The sequence below is a fragment of the Rutilus rutilus genome, assembly GCF_951802725.1.
Source record: "Rutilus rutilus genome assembly, chromosome: 3".
Taxonomy (NCBI): Eukaryota; Metazoa; Chordata; class Actinopteri; order Cypriniformes; family Leuciscidae; genus Rutilus; species Rutilus rutilus.
In genome coordinates this window covers 38,651,676-38,673,755 of record NC_140211.1, presented here as the reverse complement: position 1 = coordinate 38,673,755, position 22,080 = coordinate 38,651,676, and the positions used below count along the sequence as shown (strand labels likewise).

At 39.1% G+C, this 22,080-nt stretch overlaps 1 protein-coding gene across 2 annotated transcripts in view; it reads left to right on the top strand.

The window, feature by feature from the left end:
• Positions 1 to 22,080, top strand: part of acox3 (acyl-CoA oxidase 3, pristanoyl) — a 32,941-nt gene that overhangs the window by 9,561 nt on the left and 1,300 nt on the right. For both annotated transcript variants that reach the window (XM_084403547.1, XM_084403546.1), the window contains exons 12-17: positions 5,662 to 5,784; positions 6,007 to 6,120; positions 16,697 to 16,812; positions 20,002 to 20,176; positions 20,428 to 20,495; positions 20,599 to 20,685. In XM_084403547.1, coding sequence (XP_084259673.1) covers positions 5,662 to 5,784; positions 6,007 to 6,120; positions 16,697 to 16,812; positions 20,002 to 20,176; positions 20,428 to 20,495; positions 20,599 to 20,685 — 683 coding nt within the window. The remainder of the gene's footprint in view (positions 1 to 5,661; positions 5,785 to 6,006; positions 6,121 to 16,696; positions 16,813 to 20,001; positions 20,177 to 20,427; positions 20,496 to 20,598; positions 20,686 to 22,080) is intronic.

Genomic DNA, 22,080 nt, shown 5'->3' with positions numbered 1-22,080 from the left:
TGTGTGTGCACATAGGACCATTTCCATTTCAGATTCCTTTGGGTTGTGGCTTGTTTCTGTTGTGTTGTGGCTTGTTTCCATTGTGTTGTGGCTTGTTTCCATTGTGTTGTGTTTCTGTTGTGTTGTGGCTTGTTTCTGTTGTGTTGTGGCTTGTTTCCATTGTGTTGTGGCTTGTTTCCATTGTGTTGTGGCTTGTTTCCGTTGTGTTGTGTTTCTGTTGTGTTGTGGCTTGTTTCCGTTGTGTTGTGGCTTGTTTCCATTGTGTTGTGGCTTGTTTCTGTCGTGTTGTGGCTTGTTTCCATTGTGTTGTGTTTCTGTTGTGTTGTGGCTTGTTTCCGTTGTGTTGTGTTTCTGTTGTGTTGTGGCTTGTTTCCATTGTGTTGTGGCTTGTTTCTGTCGTGTTGTGGCTTGTTTCCATTGTGTTGTGTTTCTGTTGTGTTGTGGCTTGTTTCCGTTGTGTTGTGGCTTGTTTCCATTGTGTTGTGTTTCTGTTGTGTTGTGGCTTGTTTCTGTTGTGTTGTGGCTTGTTTCCATTGTGTTGTGGCTTGTTTCCATTGTGTTGTGTTTCTGTTGTGTTGTGGCTTGTTTCTGTTGTGTTGTGGCTTGTTTCCATTGTGTTGTGGCTTGTTTCCATTGTGTTGTGGCTTGTTTCCGTTGTGTTGTGTTTCTGTTGTGTTGTGGCTTGTTTCCGTTGTGTTGTGGCTTGTTTCCATTGTGTTGTGGCTTGTTTCTGTCGTGTTGTGGCTTGTTTCCATTGTGTTGTGTTTCTGTTGTGTTGTGGCTTGTTTCCGTTGTGTTGTGTTTCTGTTGTGTTGTGGCTTGTTTCCATTGTGTTGTGGCTTGTTTCTGTCGTGTTGTGGCTTGTTTCCATTGTGTTGTGTTTCTGTTGTGTTGTGGCTTGTTTCCGTTGTGTTGTGGCTTGTTTCTGTTGTGTTGTGTTTCTGTTGTGTTGTGTTTCAGTTGTGTTGTGGCTTGTTTCTGTTGTGTTGTGGCTTGTTTCTGTTGTGTTGTGGCTTGTTTCCGTTGTGTTGTGGCTTGTTTCTGTTGTGTTGTGTTGTGTTTCTGTTGTGTTGTGGCTTGTTTCTGTTGTGTTGTGGCTTGTTTCTGTTGTGTTGTGTTTCTGTTGTGTTGTGGCTTGTTTCTGTTGTGTTGTGTTTCTGTTGTGTTGTGTTTCTGTTGTGTTGTGGCTTGTTTCCGTTGTGTTGTGACTTGTGTTGTGACTTGTTTCCGTTGTGTTGTGACTTGTTTCTGTTGTGTTGTGGCTTGTTTCCGTTGTGTTGTGACTTGTATCTGTTGTGTTGTGACTTGTTTCCGTTGTGTTGTGACTTGTATCTGTTGTGTTGTGGCTTGTTTCCGTTGTGTTGTGGCTTGTTTCTGTTGTGTTGTGGCTTGTTTCCGTTGTGTTGTGGCTTGTTTCTGTTGTGTTGTGGCTTGTTTCTGTTGTGTTGTGTTTCTGTTGTGTTGTGTTTCTGTTGTGTTGTGGCTTGTTTCCGTTGTGTTGTGACTTGTTTCCGTTGTGTTGTGACTTGTATCTGTTGTGTTGTGGCTTGTTTCCGTTGTGTTGTGGCTTGTTTCTGTTGTGTTGTGGCTTGTTTCTGTTGTGTTGTGTTTCTGTTGTGTTGTGTTTCTGTTGTGTTGTGGCTTGTTTCCGTTGTGTTGTGACTTGTTTTGTGACTTGTTTCCGTTGTGTTGTGACTTGTTTCTGTTGTGTTGTGGCTTGTTTCCGTTGTGTTGTGACTTGTATCTGTTGTGTTGTGACTTGTATCTGTTGTGTTGTGACTTGTATCTGTTGTGTTGTGGCTTGTATCTGTTGTGTTGTGACTTGTATCTGTTGTGTTGTGACTTGTATCTGTTGTGTTGTGGCTTGTTTCCGTTGTGTTGTGGTTTGTTTCCATTGTGTTGTGTCTTGTTTATGTTGTGTTGTGTTTCTGTTGTGTTGTGGCTTGTTTCCATTGTGTTGTGACTTGTTTCCGTTGTGTTGTGACTTGTATCTGTTGTGTTGTGGCTTGTTTCCGTTGTGTTGTGGCTTGTTTCCGTTGTGTTGTGGCTTGTTTATGTTGTGTTGTGTTTCTGTTGTGTTGTGGCTTGTTTCCATTGTGTTGTGGCTTGTTTCCGTTGTGTTGTGGCTTGTTTCTGTTGTGTTGTGGCTTGTTTCTGTTGTGTTGTGGCTTGTTTCTGTTGTGTTGTGTTTCTGTTGTGTTGTGTTTCTGTTGTGTTGTGGCTTGTTTCCGTTGTGTTGTGGCTTGTTTCCATTGTGTTGTGGCTTGTTTCCATTGTGTTGTGGCTTGTTTCCGTTGTGTTGTGTTTCTGTTGTGTTGTGGCTTGTTTCCGTTGTGTTGTGGCTTGTTTCCATTGTGTTGTGGCTTGTTTCTGTCGTGTTGTGGCTTGTTTCCATTGTGTTGTGTTTCTGTTGTGTTGTGGCTTGTTTCCGTTGTGTTGTGGCTTGTTTCCGTTGTGTTGTGTTTCTGTTGTGTTGTGGCTTGTTTCCATTGTGTTGTGGCTTGTTTCTGTCGTGTTGTGGCTTGTTTCCATTGTGTTGTGTTTCTGTTGTGTTGTGGCTTGTTTCCGTTGTGTTGTGGCTTGTTTCTGTTGTGTTGTGTTTCTGTTGTGTTGTGTTTCAGTTGTGTTGTGGCTTGTTTCTGTTGTGTTGTGGCTTGTTTCTGTTGTGTTGTGGCTTGTTTCCGTTGTGTTGTGGCTTGTTTCTGTTGTGTTGTGGCTTGTTTCTGTTGTGTTGTGTTTCTGTTGTGTTGTGGCTTGTTTCTGTTGTGTTGTGTTTCTGTTGTGTTGTGTTTCTGTTGTGTTGTGGCTTGTTTCCGTTGTGTTGTGACTTGTGTTGTGACTTGTTTCCGTTGTGTTGTGACTTGTTTCTGTTGTGTTGTGGCTTGTTTCCGTTGTGTTGTGACTTGTATCTGTTGTGTTGTGACTTGTTTCCGTTGTGTTGTGACTTGTATCTGTTGTGTTGTGGCTTGTTTCCGTTGTGTTGTGGCTTGTTTCTGTTGTGTTGTGGCTTGTTTCTGTTGTGTTGTGTTTCTGTTGTGTTGTGTTTCTGTTGTGTTGTGGCTTGTTTCCGTTGTGTTGTGACTTGTTTCCGTTGTGTTGTGACTTGTATCTGTTGTGTTGTGGCTTGTTTCCGTTGTGTTGTGGCTTGTTTCTGTTGTGTTGTGGCTTGTTTCTGTTGTGTTGTGTTTCTGTTGTGTTGTGTTTCTGTTGTGTTGTGGCTTGTTTCCGTTGTGTTGTGACTTGTTTCCGTTGTGTTGTGACTTGTGTTGTGACTTGTTTCCGTTGTGTTGTGACTTGTTTCTGTTGTGTTGTGGCTTGTTTCCGTTGTGTTGTGACTTGTTTCTGTTGTGTTGTGGCTTGTTTCCGTTGTGTTGTGACTTGTATCTGTTGTGTTGTGACTTGTATCTGTTGTGTTGTGACTTGTATCTGTTGTGTTGTGGCTTGTATCTGTTGTGTTGTGACTTGTATCTGTTGTGTTGTGACTTGTATCTGTTGTGTTGTGGCTTGTTTCCGTTGTGTTGTGGTTTGTTTCCATTGTGTTGTGTCTTGTTTATGTTGTGTTGTGTTTCTGTTGTGTTGTGGCTTGTTTCCATTGTGTTGTGACTTGTTTCCGTTGTGTTGTGACTTGTATCTGTTGTGTTGTGGCTTGTTTCTGTTGTGTTGTGGCTTGTTTCTGTTGTGTTGTGTTTCTGTTGTGTTGTGGCTTGTTTCTGTTGTGTTGTGTTTCTGTTGTGTTGTGGCTTGTTTCCGTTGTGTTGTGACTTGTGTTGTGACTTGTTTCCGTTGTGTTGTGACTTGTTTCTGTTGTGTTGTGGCTTGTTTCCGTTGTGTTGTGACTTGTATCTGTTGTGTTGTGACTTGTTTCCGTTGTGTTGTGACTTGTATCTGTTGTGTTGTGACTTGTATCTGTTGTGTTGTGACTTGTTTCCGTTGTGTTGTGACTTGTATCTGTTGTGTTGTGACTTGTATCTGTTGTGTTGTGGCTTGTTTCCGTTGTGTTGTGGTTTGTTTCCATTGTGTTGTGTCTTGTTTATGTTGTGTTGTGTTTCTGTTGTGTTGTGGCTTGTTTCCATTGTGTTGTGACTTGTTTCCGTTGTGTTGTGTTGTGTTTCTGTTGTGTTGTGGCTTGTTTCTGTTGTGTTGTGGCTTGTTTCTGTTGTGTTGTGTTTCTGTTGTGTTGTGGCTTGTTTCTGTTGTGTTGTGTTTCTGTTGTGTTGTGTTTCTGTTGTGTTGTGGCTTGTTTCCGTTGTGTTGTGACTTGTGTTGTGACTTGTTTCCGTTGTGTTGTGACTTGTTTCTGTTGTGTTGTGGCTTGTTTCCGTTGTGTTGTGACTTGTATCTGTTGTGTTGTGACTTGTTTCCGTTGTGTTGTGACTTGTATCTGTTGTGTTGTGGCTTGTTTCCGTTGTGTTGTGGCTTGTTTCTGTTGTGTTGTGGCTTGTTTCTGTTGTGTTGTGTTTCTGTTGTGTTGTGTTTCTGTTGTGTTGTGGCTTGTTTCCGTTGTGTTGTGACTTGTTTCCGTTGTGTTGTGACTTGTATCTGTTGTGTTGTGGCTTGTTTCCGTTGTGTTGTGGCTTGTTTCTGTTGTGTTGTGGCTTGTTTCTGTTGTGTTGTGTTTCTGTTGTGTTGTGTTTCTGTTGTGTTGTGGCTTGTTTCCGTTGTGTTGTGACTTGTTTCCGTTGTGTTGTGACTTGTGTTGTGACTTGTTTCCGTTGTGTTGTGACTTGTTTCTGTTGTGTTGTGGCTTGTTTCCGTTGTGTTGTGACTTGTTTCTGTTGTGTTGTGGCTTGTTTCCGTTGTGTTGTGACTTGTATCTGTTGTGTTGTGACTTGTATCTGTTGTGTTGTGACTTGTATCTGTTGTGTTGTGGCTTGTATCTGTTGTGTTGTGACTTGTATCTGTTGTGTTGTGACTTGTATCTGTTGTGTTGTGGCTTGTTTCCGTTGTGTTGTGGTTTGTTTCCATTGTGTTGTGTCTTGTTTATGTTGTGTTGTGTTTCTGTTGTGTTGTGGCTTGTTTCCATTGTGTTGTGACTTGTTTCCGTTGTGTTGTGACTTGTATCTGTTGTGTTGTGGCTTGTTTCCGTTGTGTTGTGGCTTGTTTCCGTTGTGTTGTGGCTTGTTTATGTTGTGTTGTGTTTCTGTTGTGTTGTGGCTTGTTTCCATTGTGTTGTGGCTTGTTTCCGTTGTGTTGTGGCTTGTTTCTGTTGTGTTGTGGCTTGTTTCTGTTGTGTTGTGGCTTGTTTCTGTTGTGTTGTGTTTCTGTTGTGTTGTGGCTTGTTTCCGTTGTGTTGTGACTTGTTTCCGTTGTGTTGTGACTTGTGTTGTGACTTGTTTCTGTTGTGTTGTGGCTTGTTTCTGTTGTGTTGTGACTTGTTTCCGTTGTGTTGTGACTTGTATCTGTTGTGTTGTGACTTGTATCTGTTGTGTTGTGGCTTGTTTCCGTTGTGTTGTGGTTTGTTTCCATTGTGTTGTGTCTTGTTTCTGTTGTGTTGTGGCTTGATTCCGCTATGTTGTTAACTTGTGTTTGCTGTTAAACTTGTTGTGTCGTTATGTTGTGCACTACTGGGCCACTGTAATAAACACCACGTCAAATATCAAAAGAAGAACTTTTAGTTCAGCTTGTGTTTATCTGTTAATCTGATTATCTATTGGTGTGAAGTGAACCGGCTGGGAGACATGCGCGACGACAATGACCCAAACTGCACCTATGAGGGAGACAACAACGTTCTCCTGCAGCAGACCAGCAACTATCTGCTCAGCTGGCTCCAGCACAAACAGGAAGGTCTCTACACACTACAGCTCTTTCTTTCTAGGCCATCATGGTTTCTTAACAATTTCTCAATAGAAAGAAGTAATGACAGTTGTATAATGTTTGTTAACCATGACATCCAGATCATTCTTTGCATGCTGTTTTTTTAGAGTTATGCAGAATATGAAAAATTCTTTTTGTGTCTGACGTAGATTTGAAATGTCTTGCTTTTTCTGTTTCTTTTCCTCAATCAAGGTAAAGGAAGGATTGAATCCCCTCTTGAGACTGTGAACTTTTTAGAGGACATGAGCAGCATTCTGCAGAGCAAGTTCACAGTTGGCTCAGTGGAAGAGTGCATGAACTCAGCCGGTACGCAACATTAACACTACATTCTCCTTAACAGGGACATATAAATGCACAACCACACGCACAAACCACATTACTCTTCTAGCATTCACTTCACCTCAGGTACCTCTGTTCCTCTGGTGCTCTTTTTAGTTTTTAGTTTTGTTTTTTCAGCTTAAACCGTATAACTTACATTTACACATAATGTAACTTTTACCATTGAAACTTTGATTTGTGGATAATTTCAGCCTTGGGATTTTAAGTAGGACTGTTGGTCAATAAAAAATTTTTTATTAATCGCACAGATTTCTGTCATTTAATCCTGATTAATAGCACGTAACTTTAAAATTTGTAATTATAAATATATTTCGCACTGAATCTCCAAATTAATGTAAAAACAACAAAGACAGTCATTTTAAATTATTGATATTTTAAATGTTTTTTTAATGACTTTTTTTAATGGCCTTATCACTGATAGCAATACTGATACTGATTAAATAAGTAATTATTTAGTATAATTTATTATTTTTAAATGTTTTAACAGCTTTTGATGCTAGCCTAAAGATGTGTGGAAAAGACTTTAGCATAGCTACTTCAGGAATCGTATTGTGTTCGTTATTTTCCACAGATAATAGTAATTCCAGAAATGAACACATTATTTTTCTCAGACTTATTTTAAGGAAATTTAAGTATTAAATTGAATTAAAATGTAAAGACTAGGGCCGGGACTCGATTAAAAAAATTAATCTAATTAATTAGAGGCTTTGTAATTAATTAATCGAAATTAATCGCGTTTTAATTGCATATAAATTAGGGCTGTCAATCAATTAAAAATAATTGTGTTGAACATGTTATTGAAATAATGTTCAAATGGTGAGCATTGAAATAATTGTGCCTAGCAAATAATCAATACAATAGAATTGAACATTATTAAATTATTGAACATTATTAAATTATACATTTGATATTAAACATTAAATTATAAACATTATTTACACTTGCTTTACAGGTTTTTAACATTACTTCGAAAATGCTGAAATTTAAAGTTTGAGATGTTTTTCATCTGTTTTAGAAAGTATTTTTAGACTTTTGTTTTTTTCAGAATAAAACTTGTTTTACAATCTTGAGCATGTGTTATATTTGTATTAAATGTGTTTAATTAAGCCATTGCTGCAAGTAATTTGACAGTTAACAATATTTTAGTGTACAGTTAATCACAAATTCAGTCAGCATTGTCATGACTCATGACACATTATCCCATGATGAAAGGTAAGACGGTGAAACAACGTCACGATATCAACGTTGATTCAATTTGCAAAACCGAAGCATAATTCAACATTGGTTCAACAACGTCGACACACAATCTTTATTCACCCATATTGAAAGAAGAGACGGTGAAACAACGTCACGAAATCAACAATGAAACAACGTCACGATTTCAACGTTGATTCGTTTTGCACAATCGAAACATAATCCAACATTGATTCGACCTTGGTCCCTTACGTTCACCGGTGAATCAACGTTGAAATGCCGGCTGTTGTTTACAAGTAAATGTTCCAATTAATGATCCAGGCAGCTCCAGCGCGTTCTCGTCTCCCTCCTTCATTTTACAGTCGAATTGTGGCTAGAACGGCTCCAGGTTCAAAGGTCAATACGGAATGGATTAATCTGCGTATTTTTTTTAACGCGTTATTTTTTCTCAGATTAATTAATCGAAATTAACGCGTTAATGTCACGGCCCTAGTAAAGACGGATTAAGGTCAAAGTAAGATTATGTCATTGTAATATTTCCATACTATATTAAGATCTCTCCATATCGGTATTGATCTTTCCTCTTATCTCTTGAACCAAACACTGTGTTGTTATGGTGTTCAAAACATTTTTGTGTTGATTCTATAAAATGTATAGCTCCAGTGCAGAATTGACTTTACACAACCTAAAATTGTAATACTTTTCTTTTGAAGCACTGGTATTTTCTTCAGGAACTGCAAATCTAGTTCAGGTCTGTTATTCAGCTAGAGAAGCATTAGTTTTGTTTAATAGCGTCATTTTTCATTCACTCTCAGAGGAAGCCAAATAAACAAGCTGAGCCTCATGTGTCGTTTTCATGTCCCACTTTCATGGGGATGGTTTTGTGTAATACAAGATGTTTGTGTGTACAATGTTTTTTTCGAGAGCACATTATCTAATACATAAATCGTCACACCTCCACCGCACACAGAGAGAATGTGAGAATCTGCGTCACGCTGTGTTTTTGTGTGGTTTACTGTTAAAAGTGCTCCTTGATGCTGCAGACGGCTCTAGTGGGAGAGTTTTACATCAACTGAGCTACACATCTGTTAAACATCTGCTCTCTTTATTGACCTCATTCCTCAGCTGGTGACTCAAATCATTGTTGCCTGGTTACAAGGGTCAGAGGATCATCGTTTTAATTGGACGAGGACAGGGAGTGGACTGCTTGGGCTTTAACTGACTTTTGTCACCTATCGCATCATGTGACAAGCACCCAGGGAGTTTTTAAATGCTAGACCAGTTTTAATATTGTTACTCACCCCAGCTGTTTCACATCAAAACTTTGAATACCCTCTTCTGTACCTATAACAGTCCATGTCTTCAATTAGTCCACTTCAGGCAAACTAAGTATAATTCACACAAGAAATAGTTCAACTTAACATTCTGTCATCATTTACACACTCTTATGTCCGTTCCAAACCTGTGTGAGTACTTGAATCCATATAATGCATTACAAAAGTATTATGCCTTGTAATGCACCTTTTAATGCATTGTAAGATCTCATGATTAATTGTAACCACAGTTATAATACTTACAGTGAGGAAAATAAGTATTTGAACACCCTGCTATTTTGCAAGTTCTCCCACTTAGAAATCATGGAGGGGTCTGAAATTGTCATCGTAGGTGCATGTCCACTGTGAGAGACATAATCTAAAAAAAAAAATCCAGAAATCACAATGTATGATTTTTTAACTATTTATTTGTATGATACAGCTGCAAATAAGTATTTGAACACCTGAGAAAATCAATGTTAATATTTGGTACAGTAGCCTTTGTTTGCAATTACAGAGGTCAAACGTTTCCTGTAGTTTTTCACCAGGTTTGCACACACTGCAGGAGGGATTTTGGCCCACTCCTCCACACAGATCTTCTCTAGATCAGTCAGGTTTCTGGGCTGTCGCTGAGAAACACGGAGTTTGAGCTCCCTCCAAAGATTCTCTATTGGGTTTAGGTCTGGAGACTGACTAGGCCACGCCAGAACCTTGATATGCTTCTTACAGAGCCACTCCTTGGTTATCCAAGCTGTGTGCTTCGGGTCATTGTCATGTTGGAAGACCCAGCCTCGACCCATCTTCAATGCTCTAACTGAGGGAAGGAGGTTGTTCCCCAAAATCTCAAAATACATGGCCCCGGTCATCCTCTCCTTAATACAGTGCAGTCGCCCTGTCCCATATGCAGAAAAACACCCCCAAAGCATGATGCTACCACCCCCATGCTTCACAGTAGGGATGGTGTTTTTGGGATGGTACTCATCATTCTTCTTCCTCCAAACACGTTTAGTGGAATTATGACCAAAAAGTTCTATTTTGGTCTCATCTGACCACATGACTTTCTCCCATGACTCCTCTGGATCATCCAAATGGTCATTGGCAAACTTAAGACGGGCCTTGACATGTGCTGGTTTAAGCAGGGGAACCTTCCGTGCCATGCATGATTTCAAACCATGACGTCTTAGTGTATTACCAACAGTAACCTTGGAAACGGTGGTCCCAGCTCTTTTCAGGTCATTGACCAGCTCCTCCCGTGTAGTTCTGGGCTGATTTCTCACCTTTCTTAGGATCATTGAGACCCCACGAGGTGAGATCTTGCATGGAGCCCCAGTCCGAGGGAGATTGACAGTCATGTTTAGCTTCTTCCATTTTCTAATGATTGCTCCAACAGTGGACCTTTTTCACCAAGCTGCTTGGCAATTTCCCGGTAGCCCTTTCCAGCCTTGTGGAGGTGTACAATTTTGTCTCTAGTGTCTTTGGACAGCTCTTTGGTCTTGGCCATGTTAGTAGTTGGATTCTTACTGATTGTATGGGGTGGACAGGTGTCTTTATGCAGCTAACGACCTCAAACAGGTGCATCTAATTTAGGATAATAAATGGAGTGGAGGTGGACATTTTTAAAGGCAGACTAACAGGTCTTTGAGGGTCAGAATTCTAGCTGATAGACAGGTGTTCAAATACTTATTTGCAGCTGTATCATACAAATAAATAGTTAAAAAATCATATATTGTGATTTCTGGATTTTTCTTTTTAGATTATGTCTCTCACAGTGGACATGCACCTACGATGACAATTTCAGACCCCTTCATGATTTCCAAGTGGGAGAACTTGCAAAATAGCAGGGTGTTCAAATACTTATTTTCCTCACTGTATATGTAAAATATACACTGATGTTAAAACATTATGACCAGCCACTGGTGATATCATTGATCTTCTCCTATCAAGGCGTAATGATATCACGCAGCACCTGATAATAGTCCCCAGCTCAGTAGCCTATTATCAGGCGGCATGCGCTGCGTCATATCATTACGCCTGCTTCACATCATTACGCCTGCTTCACCCATGGTACGGCAGCAAAGTTTCTTGATTATTACGCAGGAATGAGAGTGTAGTTCCTAGCCATATCAGCCTAGAAAATCGCAACTTTTCATTTTCCGTCGGTCTTAGTACACAATGGCCCTCATTTATCATTCTTGCGTAGAAACGGGCGTATATATTGGCGTAAGATTATGCTTACACTCCTCTCATCGCCTGATTTATGAAGCTGTGCGTACCTTTGAAATCCAGGTGTACGCAATACCTGCCCTTAATAAATGCCGCGGCTGAAAACGAGCGTCATTAGAATAACACACCCTTATATATTCAAGTCTCCGCTTCCCCCACGCCCTCATTTTACGCCATGGACACACGGAAGACGGCAAAGAGGAGAAACTTCTCCGACGTTGGCTGAGCAAATGACCTATCACAATGCATTATTTTACAGCACGTGTTTTGAAACAATTAGCATTTAATTTCGTATCACGTCACATGTATTGGGGTGTACAATAATGATGATGATGTGATGTGGAGTACCATTCATTCACATTAATAATTGCATGACAATTTGTAATCCTTCTTCTTATAATTATGATTTTTATTATTAATGACGCTTATTGTTATTTAGAAGAAGAATGTCCTTATTATTATTATTTGTATTATTATTATTAGCCTATTATTTAAAAGAAGAAGAATGTCATTTTTATTATTTTGTCAGTCTGAATTATTTTTTGGTCATTGAAAGCCTTTCATTACTGAACAAAAAAAAGAGGTAGGCTATACTTTGCCTGGAGTGTTATAAAGTTGTGGATGGTTGTCTTTTTTAAAAAGTATTTTGTCTTTTATTTTTCGTGTTCACATTTATGAGGAAAAAACAATGTTACGTGACAGTTACGGATGCGACCGCTCTGAAAGCGGCATGCTTTAAAACTTTCACAGAGACCTCAAACAGAAAGCACAAAACCTTTCTTTAAAGCGAATTTCGTTTTGTATTAATTGTATCTTAATTTTAATCAGTGTTTCATTATCCAATTTTCTCGATTTAATAAATATAAAAAGTAAATAGCAGAGATAATCACGACACGGAGGCGCCAGCGCCTGAACTGGATAACGTTAAGCTATCATCCATGAACCGAAACTCAACGTGTAAGGTAGACTACTAGACTCACACACCTAAAAAAAATAGAAATATATCTATTATCTACAGAAATCTTTACTTTTAAACAGAACCATTCAAAACAAAATAAAAGGATGTAATCCGTATAAAATGTGTATTTCTCTCCGGCGCGTTCACTACTGCGAAAATCGCGAGTCAGACTTCATCTTTGCAGCCAACACAGAAAACCAAATGTTTTTATTGGTTTATTAAGTACAAACAGGCGAGTTATGAAAAATTGAGTGTGAGGGATTTGTTCACTTCACACAAAAAGATCTTGGAATGAGATGGCTAACTGTAGTAGCGTTTAGTCCACTGTCTAATTTAGAGATAAAAAAAAAATTTAACCGACCGACAACTTTAATCGGTTAATGTTGATACGGTCAACCATCGGTCAAACGGTCATCGGTTAACATCCCTATGTTGTTGTTTTTTTACAGTGGGTCATAATATATCATATCTTTTAGTTTGTCAGTGCGTTTTGTGGTGTTAGGAATTGTTTTTCTGCACATTTCCACACTAACTCAAAACGTGCGTACATGTACACCACCTCCTGAGCTGCCGTAGGATTTGAGCGTGCCTTACGCCAACGTCCATATTGATAAATCTCAAAGTCACCGTGGTTTTGGGTGTACGCTGGGAATTTGGTGTACGCACTTTTGATAAATGAGGGCCAATGTAACTACAGAAGAGTCAAGTTTTAAATAGGAAAAATATCGAAACTCTTTGTTAATTTTTTTGAGAGAGATGCTAATGGTCTTGTCCGGTTCAATTCATTATGCTAAGCTATGCTAAAAGTGGGACCGCCAGACCCGGAGATCGGCTGAATGGATTCGAAAACGGTAAAACTCAACTGTTTAACTCTGGGGGAGTTGTAAAATGAGCCTATTTCCAAAAAAAGTGGAGTATCCCTTTAAGGTCTGGGTAGTTTAGATGGTAAGCAAAAAAACAGTTATTGCAATCAGCGTGTTAGATGCAGGAGAAATGTGCAGGAATAAAGATCTGAGTGATTTTGACAAGGGCCAAATTGTTATGGTAAGGCAACTGGATCAGAGTATCTCTGAAATGGAAAGGCTTGTGTGTTTCTCTCTGTCAGAAGTGGTGAGAATTTACCAACAGTGGTCTGAGGAGGGACAAATCACAAACCAGTGACAGAGTGTTGGGCGCCCAAGGCTCATCGATGCACGAGGGCAACAAAGGTTATCTCATCTTGTCCGAGCCAACAGAAGGTCTACTGTTGCTCAAGTCACTCAAAATTGTACTGATGGTTATGGGTGGAATGTGTCACAGACCAATCAGAGTGCCTATAATAACCCCTGTCCATCGTAGAAAGTGCCAACAATGGGAATGCAAACGTCAGATCTGGACCTTGGAGCAGTGGAAGAAGGTCGCCTGTTTTGTTTTATGTCGTCACACGTGCGCAGTTTACCTGGGGAAACAATGTTTCTAGGAAGCACTGTGGGATGATGACAGGCCTATGGAGAGAGTATGATGCTCTGGGTAATGTTTGCCTCGGAAGCCCTGGGTCCGGCCATTCATGTGGACATAAATTTGACTTGTGCCACCTAAACATTGTTGCAGACCAGGTACACCCCTTCATGACAATGGTGTTCGCTGTTGGAAGTGACCTCTTTCAGCAGAATAATGCACCTTGCCACACTGCAGTTGTTCAGGAATGTTTTGAGGAACATGATGAAGAGTTGAGGGTTTTGTCCTGGCCTCCAAATTTGCCAGATCTCAATCCAATTGAGCATCTGTGGGATGTGATGGACCAACAAGTTCAATCTATGGCGGCTCCACCTCGCAACCTACAAGACTTGAAGGATCTGCTGCTAATGTCACCTTCAGGGGTCTTGTAGAGTCCATGTCTCAGCGGGTCAGCTCTGTTTTGGCCGCACGCGGAGGACCAACAGCGTATTAGGCCGGTGGTCATAATGTTTTGGCTCATAAGTGTTTTCTATTCATTGTTATACAGTGGTGGTCAAAATTGATGGCACCCCTGATAAATATGATAAAAAATGGCTGTAAAAAATAAATCTGCATTGTTTATCCTTTTGATCTTTCCTTCAAAAAATTCGCAAAAATCGAACCTTTCATTGAAGTAAAATAATTGAAATTGGGGGGGTAAATCACATTATGAAATAAATGTTTTTCTCCAAAACACGTCGGCCACAATTGTTGGCACCCCTAGAATTTTTTATGAGAAAAATATCTCTGAAGTATATTCCCATTAATATTTACCTTTTTTAGCACACCAGGGTGACTAGGAACATGAAATTGTCCAGCTATGACTTCTTGTTTCACAGGAGTTTAAATATGAGGAAACACAAAGGCCGAATTCCCTTAATCATCCATCACAATGAGTAAAACCAAAGAATATAGTTCTGATGTGCAGCAAAAGATTGTTGAGCTTCACAAAATAGAAAGTGGCTGTAAGAAAATATCTAAAGAATTGAAAATCCCCATTTTGACCATCAGGGCAATAATTAAGAAGTTATAATCAACTAAAGATGTTACGAATCTGCCTGGAAGAGGACGTGTGTCTATATTGTCTTAATGGACGGTGAGGAGGAAAGTTTGAGTGGCCAAAGACTCTTCAAGGATCACAGATGGAGAATTGCAGAGATTAGTTGAGTCTTGGGGGTCAGAAAGCCTAAAAGTTTTTTATCAAACAACCCCTACATCCCCACATGTTGTTTGGGAGGGTTTCAAGAAAAATCCTCCTCGCTCCTCCAAAATTAAACTCCAGCATATTCAGTGGTCAGACACGACTGGATCTTCAAAAGGGACCGGATTCTGTGGTCAGATGAAACAAAAAAAAAGGCCTTTTTGGCAGCAAACCCAGCAGATGTGTTTGGTGCAAACAGGGATGAAGAGTACCCCATGCCTACGGTTAAATACACTGCTGGATCTTATATGTTGTGGGCCTATTTATTTGCTGGAGGTCCTGGACATCTTGTTCAGATACATGGTATTATGGATTCTAGCAAATACAAACAGATAAAAAATCAAAACCTGACGGCCTCTGCTAGAAATCTTATAATGGGCCGTGCAACAGTCCAAAACAAACATCAAAATCAACACAAAAATGGGTAACTGAGCACAAAATGAAGCTTCTGCCATGACCATCACAGTTCTCTGACCTGATGAGTGGAGTGAACTGAAGAGAAGAAGCACAAACATGGATCTGGGAATCTGAAGGATCTGGAGAGATTCTGTATGCAGGAATGATCTCTGATCTCTCGTCAGTTATTCTCCAAACTCATCAGGCATTATAGGAGAAGACTCAGAGCTGTTATCTTGGCAAAAGTAGGTTGCAAAAAGTATTTAATAACAGGGTGCCACTGCCAACAATTATGGCCAGTGTGTTTTGGAGAAAAACATTTATTTTATAATGTGATTTCCCCCCCACTTTCAATTATTTTACTTCAATTAAAGGTTTGATTTTTGTGAATTTTTTGAATGAAAGATCAAAAGGATAAACAATGCAGATTTATTTTTTACAGCCATTTTTTATCATATTTATCAGGGGTGCCATCAATTTTGACCACCACTGTATACTTTATATAATCTATTCATTGTTACACCTTTATAAAGTATAATGAATTAAAACACATGAAGACAAACAATTTCAGACAAAGAATATTATAATGCATAACTTGGGTTACAATTATTTCTTAAAAGATATAATGAATTACAATGTTCATTATGAATACATTTATAATGCATTATACATAAAGGCTTCAAGTAAAATGTTATTGACTTCATTTGTTCTGTGGAACACAAAATATGTTTAGATTAATGTCCTAAATGAGCTTTTTTATAGGGTTATTTTGACGGATTATTTTGGCTAAACCAATAACTAAATGGGCTTAGAAAAGAATCAAAGATCTTGATTTCATAAATTATGAATATATATCTTTGCCCCCAATTTTTAAACGTTTTAGGCAATTTTATCTCTCTTTTTGTTGTTTTTTGCCATAAAAAAAAGTATCATTAACACTAGTAGAGACTATTTAAATCCATCTAAACCAGGAACCAGTGTCGCTATATGCATAAATATTTGCCTTTAAAGATTTATCATACTCACTAATTTCTTCAGAACTTATTTGCTGGATCGGGTGTTGAAGATATTTGCTTAGAGTTTCATTCTCTGTGTGGTCTTGTTTCCCAACATTCTTTTCACAAACTTGTTCTCTTATTTAGAGAGGTTTGTTGGTTGTTTCCTGATTTATTAGTTCCTTTAGAAGATGGGAAAGCAGTTTTCTGGTCTTGTTTTGTTGTTTATAAATCCAAAAGGATGTCGTGGATGTCTGAGTTTGAACTGATTAGGTTAATGCAGTCTTGGTCAGTAGATCTGGATTTTTGCGTAGTTCATCAGTTCATGCTGTAACTATAGCATCAATGCACTTAAGTTCATCTCTCTATGGACCTAGAGGTCGGGTTACTTCTGCGTCATGTGTTTGAGAATTACGTCCAAACCTCAGCCATCCAAAACACGAGACTCTTTGTTCTTTAGTCACAGTCCCCACCCAGATACCTTATCCATGATTACATCTGTGCGTGACCCAAACCTCTCCAAAACAGACCCCTTCCAACAATAGCTCCAATATCTGTTTAATATAAGTGAAGTTATCTTGTTTAGTGAACCTTTTTAGGACCCTTTCCACATAATTGTATTTCCCAGCTGCAGTCCATTACACTATTCAGTTTGTTTTAACTGTCATCATTAAACAATAAATCCACTGTCATATCAGTGATTCTGTCATATTTTTTTAAATCTCTTACTCAATGTTTCACATTATCTTCCCATCTTTTTAATTTATCTTTGGTATTCTGTCCTCAGTGCCTCTGGCAGCGTACAAGTGGCTGGTGTGTTTCTTACTGGGTGAGAGCCAGAGGAAGCTGTTTCATGAGAAATCCTCTGGACTGGGAGACTTTGAGGCACGAAACAACAGCCAAGTATGTTTTAATCCTGACTTTAATAGCATAAGACTTTAAAATGACAAGTATGTTTACTGGCAGCCAGCTCAGAGGGAGGTGAGGTATGCTGTAGGTTTATAAAATGTACAATTACCCAGCTGCCTTATACTGTACCTCACTCTAAGTGTGTTAAGATGTTACATCTTATACCAGATATGGTTAGTTATATTTTATACAGTGCAGGTCACTTGTACAGGTCTCTCTCTCTCTCATATTCTAATCTATATAATGAGCCAAAACACTATGAGCAGTCACAGGTGAAGTGAATATCATTGATCATCTCCTAACAAGACCACATATTTAGGTCTGGTTAGATTAGATGGTAAGCAAACAATCAGTTCCCGTAAGCAAGATGTTGGATGCAGGAGAAATGGACAGGAATAAAAATCTGAGCGACTTTGACAAAGGCCAAATTGTTATGGCTGGGTCAGAGTTTTTTTTAAAACAGCAAGGCAGTTTTCTTGTTTTTTCAGGTTTAAAAAACAACTATGTATGCTGAGTTCATCTACTGTATGTAGGCCAGTCACGTCATGTCAAAAACTGGGCCAATTTACCTGAACCATAGACACATGTGCTGTAAACACATGTGCTCAGTGTTTTCCTATTGTCTTAAAGTCCTTAGGCTTATTTGAAAGTAGACTTTTGACTGAAAGTTATAGTTATGCTATATAATATCCATTCAAGAATCATGTTTCACCATGTAGATTTAATGTTGTTATTCATGGGAGAATGATCTGTTGTTTTTGATGATATATTTTAGTGTCAGGCTTAATCATTGGGCAAGCGCACCCTGTGTTTCCCATTAATACCTTCTGTACAGTCCCGTCCCGTTTATGACTTATATCTAATATAAAACAGGCCTCTGGTTCTTCATACATGTCTTAAACACTGAACAGACACTTGGCTCAGACATATCCCTTACTTAATATCTGTTCCACTGAGCTACAAATCTACATCACACTGAGCATTTCAAAGGGCCGCTGTCTGACCTCTTGAAGGATTTAAACCCTTTCTGGCATATCAGATTCATTTAGATCCATATATGTGCTCCATGGGGTCAGAGTCACATGCAGGATGTGTGAAAGCTACTCGCATCACGTTTCTGATGATGTTAAAGTATCATGGTAGGACCGAATCAAGCATCAACACAGTAATGAAACACAGCTGTTACACATACAGTGGCCTAGATACTGACATTTACCATTTAAAAAATCTTTAGAATTTTTTATTCATGTAAAAATTAATGCAATTTTGGAGCAAGTACTGTCCAAAACCAGTCATAGATCCAGTTATTTCTGGTTTAAATTGAGATCACTTCTTTTTATTACTCGCTTATCCTCCGCCATTCTCAAGTCAAGGGTCCTATATGCTGACCAATAGCTTTTTCCAATCTTGAAAACTAGAGCCAATCAACAGTTTTAAGCATAATTTCCGTTCTCAGTGACCCATAATTTTATTATCAAATAAATGCAGCATAAGTGACTTCTTTCAAAAACAAAATAGATTATTATTTAATAATGATTATCACTACACTCTCAGAAAAAAGGTACAAAAGCTGTCACTTGGGCAGTACCTTTTCAAAAGGTACACCTAATATGTACCTTAAGTTACTGTACCAATATGCACCATTTAGGTACAAAAATGTACCTTTTGAAAATGTATTGCACCAGTGACAGCTTTTGTACCTTTTTTTTTTTTTTCTGAGAATGTACTTAATTATTCCAGTAGTCTATGTGCGTGTTATGAGGGTCTAGTCTAGCTAAAAACATGTAGGGCCCTATTTTAACGATCTGAAACGCAAGTATCAAGCGCGAAACGCAAGTAACTTTGTGGGCGGGTCTTGGGCGCTGTTGCTATTATACCGGCGTGATAAATGACTCTCGCGCCCGACGCAAATCTAAAATGGGTTGGTCTGAAGTAGCTTCATTATTCATAGGTGTGGTTTGGGTGTAACATGAAATAAACCAATCAGAGCGACATCTCACATTCCCTTTAAGAGCAGGCGCGCTTGTTCCATGGCGGATTGCTATTATAACGGCAGATTTGCCAGACGCACGACAGGAGCGGTTCAAAGCCGAGGAGACCGACGTTCTCGTCAGGGCCGTAAAACACAGAGAAGTGACATTGGGGATGGGAGAAACCCACCCAAATTAGCTTCGGTTAAACAAGCCTATAATAATTTGGGTAAATGTGTAAGCTAGATTTATGACTATTTTTTCACATCTTCATGGACACAACAATGATTTCCCTCTTGTGTTAATATTGTTCCTTGTAATAATGTATGGTTTTCTAAAAATGAGAACTGCTGCGTCTGTGTGTAGATGAGAGAAGCACAGTGTATGCGCGTTGTGCACACGCTACATTGATTATGGCCAAGCATGCGCCCTTAAAATAGCATATGAATAACATGTGCAACGCACCACTGACTTTAGACTAGGTTTTTCCTGGTCAGTGGCGGAATTGTTTTCTAAACCTGCAAAATAGCATCAGGGAACGTTTGCGCCGGAACACGCCTCCTCTTTGCCCTGCACCGCCCCCGGGAGCGCAAATTCATTTCCTAATTTACCGACGTGCATCTGTGGAGGGAAAAGTCCGCTGTGCGCGGGTGAAAAATAGGAATGATACATACGCATGTGTACAAAGTGTACAAAGTCAATTGCGCTGGGTGCAAGATAGTAGTCAGTTAAAGGCCATATGATATAATGAGTGGAGTTTGGACACTGTTCACCTTGACTTCATATGAGCTTTCTGACACATAAGAGAGTGAGTTTAACTTGAGCTTTTTGGAGGGACGAACAAGAATAGAAGGGAAACAGACAGAATGGGATCGAGCAGGTTACAGTAGGTGACCAATGATTAAATTGTCCTAAAACCTGAGAGCAAGAGGAAAATTAATAAAACAGACGTCGCTCACACACATTACTGACCCAGCAACCACCAAACACAGAGAATCACTCAGTCTCTAGCAACCAAACACAAGCACAAGCTTAGGTCGTGAATCTTTTTTTTTTCTTTTGAATTTGTTCCCTTCTATAAACATCTCAATTAGTGTCTCGTCTGTGTGTCATGACCTGGCTCGTGATTATGTGGGTCGAACATTCAACTTCATTTACCCCTTGACTCCATAAACACTCATCTCTCTTTTTCCCCCTCTCTCTCTCTCTGCAGGTGTATTACTGTCGCTCATTGGCTATTGCCTATATTGAGCACACGGTGCTGCAGCGTTTCCATGACCTGATAAAGGATGAACAGACTCCAGCTGCTCTCAGATCAGTGCTGGGGCGTCTCTGTGCTCTCTATGGCCTGTGGACTCTCACCAACCACATGGCCATCCTGTATCAAGGTAAACCGCATGTTAAAATGATTTCTGAAGGACCATGTCACACTGAAGACTGAAGAAATGGTTGCTGGATAATAATATTAATACTTGTAATAATATTACACAATATGACTGATTTTACTGTATTTTTGATCAAATAAATGCAGCCTTCTTTCAAAAACATTTACAAGTCTTACCGACCCCAACACTTTGGATGGTAGTGTAGCTCTTTTGAAGTTTTTTTTGGTTTGATTATGGTCTGTTTGTGTTTATAGGAGGTTATTTTTCTGGTCGTCAGCCGGTTGACTTCATCCAGACTGCCATTCTCACGCTGTGTGGGCAGGTTAGTGTTGTGTTAGCTGTAGTTCAGATACAGACACCCTCACTAATAAGTGCATGACGACGCAAACATCGGGAAGGCTTTTAATGCACTCTCTCTGTGTTAGCTGAAGGATGATGCTGTGGCGTTGGTTGATGTGATCGCTCCTCCTGACTTCATCCTGAACTCGCCCATTGGCAAGGCAGATGGTGAGGTAAGAGAACACATACACAGGCACACATGTGCACATGAAGAACACTACTCACCAGCCCTCCACTGTGACTGTGGAATCACTTATACAGATAAATGTCTCCAAGAGCTGCAGAAGTGATCATCTGGTTTACTGTGACTCCAAAAAGGATTTTTTCATCCATTTTTGCAGTGACTTTTAATCAACTGGTCACAAGGTGATTTTAAGTGGATGTACTGAATGAAGTCAGTTCCTTTAATTTCACACAGGTGTCCTAGCTGAGCAACTACAGGTGTTTTTATCGATTTTTTTTATGTTTTATATGAAAAGTGTTTTTATAGTATCTTTGTTGAATAAATAGCGCTTGCTATGTTGAATCTTAAGCAGTCTCTTTAATTTTTGTTTGGTGGTGTTGGTGCAGAATTAGCTGTAAAAGAGTAACTGTCATTGACTTGCTACTGCTACTAGATACACACATGCTGCTGTGAGCATGTAAGATATGCTGTAGCTGAATGAATAGACATACATAAATGCTATAGCAGATCTAGGCAGGTGGAGCTGGGGGAGGTAGAGGGTTTCAGAGGATGACCCTACAGCTGAACCAGACTATTTGAATGTTGAGCAAGCATTGGCAGCAAAGGACAATCAGCTTGCTCCATGCAGTAATGATGTGATTGCTTGCAGACTGCATGTAAAGACAGCATCGGCCTGCATCCTCTAGAGTTTCAGGACTAAACCAGATATATATAACCCCCCCCCCACACACACACACATTTCTTTACATTTCTTTAAATGTGAAAAAACATATACTTTAACATTTGGATCAAGTGTCATTTGTTCATTTATATGCATGCATGTATGTATGTATGTATGTATGTATGTATATATATATGTGTATATAATATGTGTGTGTGTGTGTGTGTATATATATATATATATATATATATATATATATGTGTGTATATATATATATACACACACACACACACACACACACACACATACATGCATATAAATGAACAAATGACACTTGATCCAAATGTTAAAGTATAAGTAGAAATTTAAAACATTTTAAGGCCACTGTTATGACTGGACATATTTTTTTTTATCTTATTTATCAGTACTGTTCATGTATTTACAAAAAAATGTATGGAAAAAATACATAATTATACCTTCAAACTTCAAAGTTGTTTACAGATTTGGAAATATAAAAAGGTGTTTTTTAAACAGAATAATTTCCCCTGCTAGTCTATTAAATAAGTTGAGACTGTGAGACTGACAGCTAGTGATGATGCAATATTTACTGGAAAATATTACAGCTTAATGTGTCACATAAGGGGGGTAAAGTTAACATCACCTAATAAAATCAACAATTAGAACTTTGGGTGGTGCATTTATTTCCACTTGTCACAAAAAGAA